Source organism: Lissotriton vulgaris, chromosome 1_1, assembly GCF_964263255.1.
Source record: "Lissotriton vulgaris chromosome 1_1, aLisVul1.2, whole genome shotgun sequence".
Classification (NCBI taxonomy): domain Eukaryota; kingdom Metazoa; phylum Chordata; class Amphibia; order Caudata; family Salamandridae; genus Lissotriton; species Lissotriton vulgaris.
This window is the reverse complement of record NC_141685.1, coordinates 1,515,866,065-1,515,874,502: the sequence shown is the minus strand read 5'-3', so window position 1 is coordinate 1,515,874,502 and position 8,438 is coordinate 1,515,866,065. Positions and strand designations below refer to the sequence as shown.

General features: G+C 43.3%; 1 protein-coding gene across 1 annotated transcript; it reads right to left on the bottom strand.

Annotated features, from left to right (window-relative positions):
• Window positions 1-379: 379 nt before the first annotated feature.
• Window positions 380-8,207, bottom strand: LOC147750742 (tetraspanin-7-like). Its single transcript, XM_086967447.1, has one exon. It carries the CDS (start codon window positions 7,915-7,917, stop codon window positions 6,844-6,846), a length of 1,074 nt encoding a protein of 357 aa, XP_086823573.1. The 5' UTR covers window positions 7,918-8,207; the 3' UTR covers window positions 380-6,843.
• Between the last annotated feature and the right edge of the window lie 231 nt (window positions 8,208-8,438).

Below are 8,438 nucleotides of genomic sequence, written 5' to 3'. Positions count from 1 at the left end.
AGCTTCTCACACAGAGAGACAACATTTAATGAATGGCTGCATTAGGATGCATCGTGTGTATGTGATTGCAGGAAATGTTTTTCTACTGCGCATCGTAGTAGGCAGTGCAGCAAAATTATTTCCATGCCGTAAAACTGAAAGTGATCAGTGGTATACATTTTGAAAATCGGTAGGCTTCTTTCTGTGCAAAACTATTAAGTCGAATACATCTTTGGTAGGTCAACAAATTGGATATAGAGACGTCTCTCCTCGTCTAATAACAAATCGTTTTTTTTACCAAAATCACCCTTTATAACAAAGTGATACAGGAAACATATTAAAAGTATCAAAGTTTTATTCCTTAGAAATGACTCAAATATTTAGTATGGACCAATTCATGAACAATTACTCTCGTAAAAGGGAACATTGCACAAATGTAATTACATATTGCACCATCTTATTGCATACTGACCATGCAGAAAAAAAACATTCTACTGCTTTTTAGGTATTGCACCAAATGCACAGATGCTCGATAACTTCAACCAACAGCTTTCAAGAAAACATGGTAGAATGTGACAGCACACATGAAAAATAATTTTGCATATTTAATGTACGTAGCATCCCTGTAAAAGTACAGGCTATGTGCCTCTAGGACACATGATACAGATAGGGTACACGTTCCTGGTCTACGCCTTGGTGAGCCTTTAACTGAATGCACAACATCACAATGAATGCTCTGTTCCTAGTGCAGGCGTGAATCCATGCCAGGACTGAGAACTGGGCATTACTGAGAGGAAGACTGAGTTTTTGAAGCAGCCTGTCATCCTTCGAATGCGTAGGTGCCAACCTAATCTGCATTTCAAAGAGGGAGGAGATTCTCCTGCAGGCAGGTGCAGTGTGTGGGAACACCTGCCTTCAGGGGGATGTCTGAAGGGTTCATACGACCCTCCCCCCTTCCAAGAGATGCCTTGACTGTCTGCCAATCACAATTAGGGCTCCCCCTCACAGTCGCTTTAACTTTGTGTCACATCTATAATACGACTTGAGTGCAAAGGAAAAATATATCATTTGCATGGGCCCTCCCCCCCAATGAGGGCATGCCCAATCAGAGTTCGTGTCAGCACACATGTATCACCGGCACAGCATTTATTATAGAAGGGGCTGAACAACTATCTGCGGTCCTTTCTCTTATACCAAAGTGGCCCGCAAGCACAAAAAGAGGGCAAACACACCTTCGATAATATGGATAATATATCCCTAGATGTTCCTGACAATCATACATGCGTTTCTGTACTTGGGTTGGCAGGTGAAATGAGTACCATTAAACAAGGTAATAGTAACATCTATTATTTACCACACTTAAGACTAAAAAACATGCAATATTATACACCATAGGAAAAAAGTTTTCAAGATGACATAGAAGTTTACACATAAGCACTCTTGTAACTGTCCTTCTCTGTGATGTGCCACTACAAGGACTAATTTTTAAAACAATTGCCCCATGTGTATCATGCACTGACAAATTAAAATAAATGTGAAGAAGTTACAGGTGCAAAAGACCATAAATATACTAGTCACAATTTCGAACACAAAAATATTTGCTTTATAAATACTTATATCAAATCACTGCACTAATGCCCACTTGCCTTAAATACAGAAGTGTCCAACTTTAGAGTCTGGAGGGCTGAATCCATTCTGTATTTTCAGGATAACCATGTAAGTTACATTTACAGAAAAACAAGTTAAATTAAAATATTTATATAGTCCGTGGTTCTCTTGGAAACTAGCATGGGCACAGCCGTCCTGGAGCTACCTTGGGCACTCCTGCTTTAATTCATGCCAAAATATTTACATATTAATGATGCAGAACTAGTCTGCCAAAATAATATCCTTATCATTCTATGACCATGTTCATTTACGATTCAAAATCTGGCGCCTATACATATAGAGCCGCAGGTTCTTAATTTTGGAACTTCACACTTTTGTTGATATTAGATATTTTGGTAGGTGGAAATTAAATATGCTGTAAACATTTCTGCAGAAGAAGCTCGTGCGACTGAAATTACGACAGGACACAAAGCACATACTCAAATTCACAAAACAACTTGAACATATTTTACACACTGCTTTGAGCAAACAGACGAGCTGATCAAATTCAGAGACTGGCCACATTTCAATCCCAAACAAAGGAGTCTATTGAATGTGTCCTTGAGCTAATACTTCCAGGCAGCTAAACAGGTATTGCGTTTCCACATGCTACCAACTGTTGTAAACCCCTAAGAATGGAATCCATTAGAAAACACATCACACGCACACCTTATCTAGCTGTGTACTCTCTAGAAAACACTGTGAAGACGTCCCTGTTTCTCAGTCAAAAGGAGCATACCTATTGATTCTGCCTTGAGGCTGTGAGTAGCTCATGGGTGGGACAGGACAATAAGGAAAATTATGCCACTATAAAAAGATTGATTGTGATTTTGAAACTGTACTCCCTTTTCAACCCTCAATGTCTAATATATGACCTCTAACAAAGTCACAGGCAACAGGGGCTTGTGGCTACATCTTTAAAAGAAACCACTCTGCACGCTTCCGACCAGTCTAATAATCAAGTGTAGAGCAATCACAAAATTAAGCATTTGATCATTTTCCAGGAGTGCGATGTTGGCAAAATGCTCCAAACGCAGTGCCACTGGAATTATGCAGTTGGGGTAATCAAATTATGAAGCAGGGTTGACTACATTTTGCTGCAAGGAAAGGAAAGGTATGCAATATTATTGTGTGGCACATTTTGTGTCATTGTTATCTAGCTATTTTCACATTTTAACACACATTGCAACTGAACTGATCCCAGTGCTAAACAATATACACAAAGGTTTCTTAGCAGTGAAAAAGAAACATATTCAACTGATCCGTTATTCAGAATCAAAGAATGTTCTTGTCATGCAGGAAAGCACAGGGACGTCATTTGATTAACCCTGTTCTTTCAATCTCCCAGAGTAGAATAGATTGTATGATACATAAAACGGTGCATTCAGCAAAAAAAAACAGAAACATACATGTTTTGGTTTTTGTTGTGAAAATATTCCTCTTTTATCCTGTTTTTCCGAAACAAATTTTAAAAATATGCCTTCAGTTGATTGTATTCTGTGTCCACGTCTATCGACCTTTTGAATTACCTCTTTCCATTAAAAAACAGCCATGAAAAGAATAGTTTATGTATTATCTGTTTTCACTAGGAGGTATTTGAGGATTCAAAGCATCAGACCTTAATAACTGTGTGGGATTTTCTAAACTGAGAGGCATCATTAAATAGGTAATACTTTCAGAACAGTGCCCGTGGGGCAGCATAGTCATGCACAACTAAGGAAATAAAACATTTTCATAACAAATAAGAAATCATTATATCAACCATACAAATTACATCTAAGTATGAAAGGATTTGTTCCTGCTGCAGACAATAGCCTTCCCCCTCCTTCAATTGAGAGCAGTAATACTATCTATGCTATATGTTAAACTCTTTGGAACTGGGATACAGCCATCAACAGATTAAAAGTGACCTGCTAACATTTGCTATTAAGCTGGCTTGGCAGTTCATGAGAAGAACTTTCACGTCTAGAAATGTAAAGGATTTCTGGAAATTAGTAGTGTGTGGGTTTATATATAATTTGTCATCAAGATGTCCACAGATTACAGCTAGCGTTTTGGACTGTTATGTGGGGACACTATGCAGACCCAAGTGGGGAGTACCTTTTAGTCGCTGAATTAGGCTACCCACAAGAGTTTTTTAGAGCAGCAGTTCACAGCCAGTTATATTGAGATCATGCTAAGGCAATCTAGATCTATCTGGGCAATGATGCCAGGTGCCATTCCAAATTCAGGGCCTAAAAAGGTATTTTAGCTTTTTGAGTAATTTATACTTCGAGTAAGTTTACTGTTTTTTGGGTGATCACAAAATCCAAGTGTAAATTTACAAGCTGTGGGCTGTTCACAAAGGTAACTTACACTTTTGAGTCATTTCCATATAGATTTTGTGGATAAGTAAAAGCAGTAAATATACACAAAGGTGTAAGAGTAAATTATAGATGTAAATTACTCAAAAGTGTAAGTTACCTTTGTGAATAGCCCCTATAGTTTGCGAATAGACCCAAGGCCCTTCAAATTGATTGATACATGTAAGTTACACTTTTGGAGTAAATTTACGTTCAGATTTTGTGAACAGCCAAAAAGCAGTTAACGTATTCAAAAGTGTAAATACTCAAAAGTATATGTTACCTACATGTTAAATTGGAACGTATGAGCTGGTTTCTCTGTCCATATTTTACTCATATAGCTACATCAGATACTATTCCTGTAAACTGGATTAGCTTGTTAATATGCCCAATGTTTAAAACGGTAACTCCAGATCCAACATCATATCAGCTTATTGCCATGCTGGATTGGTCTTCAAAGATTTTTAATAGTGTAATACTAAAGATGTTGAAAGAAAAGACTGCACACAATAATTTTGCCCTTAATAACTGGGTTTCACCGAGGGCAAAGTACATTGCATCTCATCTGTACACGTACATATGCACCCTTGCATTTTGCTTCATTGATTTTACATCCACATTTGATTCAGTGAAAAGCCATATATTATAGACCAGGTAAGTTAGCATGGGAATGCATGCATGTTTGCTCTCACTGCATGTAGCCTTACATTTGAGAGCCTGGGCTCAGGTTTATGGGGAAAACACTGATGAGAGTATGGCGAGAACAGAAATTCAGAAGGGGTTCAGCCAAGGTTGGGTCCTTGCCCTCTTTTATTCTCCCTATTCTTCAGTGATCTTCCCACTTATCTGAAGAGTTCAAGATGATAGCCCACTAAGATTGATAAGGTTAATAGATATATTGTCATATGACGATGAACTAGTGATATCCGATAGCATGGCAGCCAGCCCTCAGGGACAGATGCATTGGCCCGTTATTGTAACAAAAACAGTTTAACTATCAATGTTGAGAAAACCTTTACAATGAAAACAGGGCACAAGAAACCTACTGTATGATTGGAAATAAAAATAGTCTATGCTTCAGAAAGTCCCTAATTATAAATGCCTAGGATAAATTATTAATCTTACAAGAAATTCTAAATGTGAAGGTGCTTGAACAAAAGGTAGCTAGAATGGCTTATTGGCTTGCTCCTACCCGTAGGTGTTGAAGCACTTTGCCTAAGGTTTGGTTTATACTCATTGAAATTGAAGTGTAAAGTACTAAGTGTTACGTTTCTTGCATCATTATCAAGGCAGGAGATCAGGTCTGTTGTTGACGAATACCTGAGATGTCTGAGCATTTGAACTAACATCTGCTATATGTGGGGGCAGAACATAATAACTTATTAGCTACATGTGATTGGAATTTCAACCCCATAATTCTAAACTGAAAGGAAGTGGTAGTAGTTGATAAAAAATGACAAACATCAACTTACATTTCTTTTACTGCCAACAGAGAATTAATTTAAAGTAAAAGGTCATTACTCAAGCTGTACAAAGACATGGTTAATTCTGGTGCAATTATACCTTAAATTCACCAAGTCTTACATTGTGTAGGTTGCTTGTGCTATTTTAGATGGGATTGTTATTAAAATGGTGGGAACTTAGGGCTGGCCTTCAATATTAATGAATTTGTGCATGTAGAATCCCTGTCATGATGCATCATATCCTACTGTTATGCATAGCTTCTTTGCTAACCTCAAAGAAATTCCTGAAAACTTTGTTCGTTCGCGTGGGTAGTAGAACAGTGTGGCAGGCATATAATTATTTATTTGGCTTAGGGCCTGAGATGGTGGAAACAAGAATTGCATTATTTTAAGGAATCTAGAAATTAAGTTTAAGAACAATACAACAAATGTTTCATTAAAAATAAATATTGCATGTCAATGACCATTTAAATGCGTTTTATGTATATTTACCTCTGAATCTAAATATGCTAAATTAATTATTCATTTTTGCAAGGTGTTAGTCACTGTGTTCTACCACATGAGTCCTTTTTTGCAAACTTTTGGTCTGCCTGGATATAAACATGTAACATGTTTTTAAGCTGGTAAATATGCGGCAAATGATGAATTAAGAGAATCCATAAATACCCATAAAACAACAAGGCTGCAGATTCATATAATTCCAGTGGCTATGTGTATATTAAACATGGGCAAAGGACAGCCAAAACTTGCAGGAAAAAGCAAAAAACAGTTGTGTGCACCGTGATTACTAACTGGTACATCTTTCTGCTTTGCAGAGGGCTTTCAAAATTAGGGCACCTTGTGGGAGCTAACTACCATACCCCACAAAGGGGTATTGAATCATAATGTATTATATTCCTTGACAATGCGCTCGCTAATAAATTTTGGAGCACTGCGGCAGGGGTTCAGCTGGACTTTCCAAAAGGCCCGACTTTTTTCTGCGCTGTTATTTTCTATTCAATTACATTCCCTGCTAGCACATCAGTGACATACTTGATTGAAGGTCAAATATGGTATCAGTGTGTTGGATGGTTTCCTATATGCAAGCATGGGCATGCTCATCTCTCTTCGTCTCAAGGCTTCATCTATCTCTCAGTCCTAAAAGTTCCAAAAATGGGTATAGAAGGTGTTGGGTCTACAGTCAAGGTTTTTAAAAAAATCACAATTCAAAGAGGCACATGGTCAACTGTCCAATAGAAAACAGACGATTCGATGTCTTAAGTCAATCTAAGCCAAAATAAATAGCCAAGGGCAAGTCTGTGCTCCAAGGTGAGACACTAACTCTCAATTGGGCTTCTTTTATCTGCTTGAGACACACGCTTATTGCGTGAGAAGTATTTGGCATGGTGGAAGACGCATGTTGCCCTCTATACTTATCTAGCGCCCCCTGGCGGAGGAGCCCCAGCAGCCCGGATCCTGGAGGCCAGTAGGCAGGCGAGCACAATGCCCACCACCTGGACAAACGCCAGTCCCAGGGCGGTGGTGGCGATGTAGAACATGTTGTCGCTGACGAAGTCATGCACCTTCCTGAAGCAGCCCTCGCGGTGGATCCCGCCCAGATCACTCTCCTCCTCTGGAGGGGGCAGCGGGCTGTGGCGGCAGCTACGCCGCCTGCGGCAGCAGCTGGCCGGCACCGAGCCGTTGCCAGCCCCCGCGGAGCCCCCCAGCGCCTGCTGCTGCTCCCGGGCCCAGGCCGTGCCCTGCCAGTCCCCGTAGCTGTCCACGCCGCAGCAGCGCAGCGCCCTCTGCAAGGCGTCCAGCGCCTCGGCGCGCTCCTCGTGCTCGTCGTAGGTGCGCAGCGCCTCCCGCAGGCCTCCGCGGAAGCCCTCGGCGATGTCCCGGCGGTAGAAGAGCGCGGACAGGCCCGCGCCCGCCCCGGCCGCCAAAGCCGCCGCTTGGAAGAGGCCGAAGGCGCGGAGCAGGCGGCGGCGCTCTGTGACGGCGGCGTAGCAGCCCAGGGCCCCCCAGAGCAGCAGCGCCACCCCGGCGGCCAGCAAGATGGCGGGCGCGTTGGGGTAGCTGTTGGTGGAGAGCAGCAGGTAGCCCGAGAGCGAAAGGTGCGCCCAGAGCCCGGCGCTGAGGAGCCCCAGACCCGCGGCCCAGAACACGAAGCTGAAGGCCATGAGTGTGAGCTTGAGCAGGGCCACGGCGCCCCCCGCCCTGCGCCGAGGCCCGCGGGGGAGGGTGGGCAGCGCCTGGGGACAGGCTTCGGGGTCGCTCTGCCGCGGGGTCCTCTTGGCTGGCTGCTCGGGGTAGGCGGGCAGCCCGCTCAGGGAGTCCGTCCTGCGCAGGGTGTACTGTGGCAGCCCCTGCGCGTAGCAAGCTGCCACGCTGGACCTGCGCGGGGACTGGGCCCGTCTGTTCCTGCGCTCCCCCGGCAGCTCCAGTGATTCCCGCCTGGGCAGGCCCGGCAGCGAGGCCGTGTGCGCCGAGAAGTCACTGTCCATGGTCCCAGCAGGTCCGGCGCCGAGTAATGAACTGCCTCCAGCAGGGGAGGACAGCGCTGCCTCAGGGCTCCCTTCTTCCTTTGATTCTCGCACTCGCCGGGTCCTCAGTGCTCCCCATTAATGTTCTCAATCCTTATGCAGGTGGAAACTTGGGAAATTCAGCTCCATCTGGGTTTCAGGTGATCCTTGCCAACATGCCTGCAACCCGGAGGTGTCCGCACCAGCTTGCCAGAAAGTGCTTTTCAGTGTGTCTCCAATCCAGCCAGACGGTGGACTTCCCCGGGAAAGCTATTCCCCGCACTGCTGCGCGAAAACAAACCAATATGGGTTTTCCGAAAAGGACCTCGGTCCCGGGCAAGATTTATGATGTAATAAATGAAGTGGTGTGTAGAAATCAATGCTTCCCCTTCAGGGGAGGCAGCAGCAGGTTGGGCGGATAGTAAAGGTCTGCTGCTGGGAGATGAAGATTTATGTGTGCCAAGAACCTGCAGACCGCAGCGAGGGCTGAGGCGACTGTCATA

Excerpts from the sequence above, each read along its gene's own strand:
- LOC147750742 (XM_086967447.1), bottom strand. The coding sequence starts at position 7,917 with ATGGACAGTGACTTCTCGGCGCACACGGCCTCGCTGCCGGGCCTGCCC.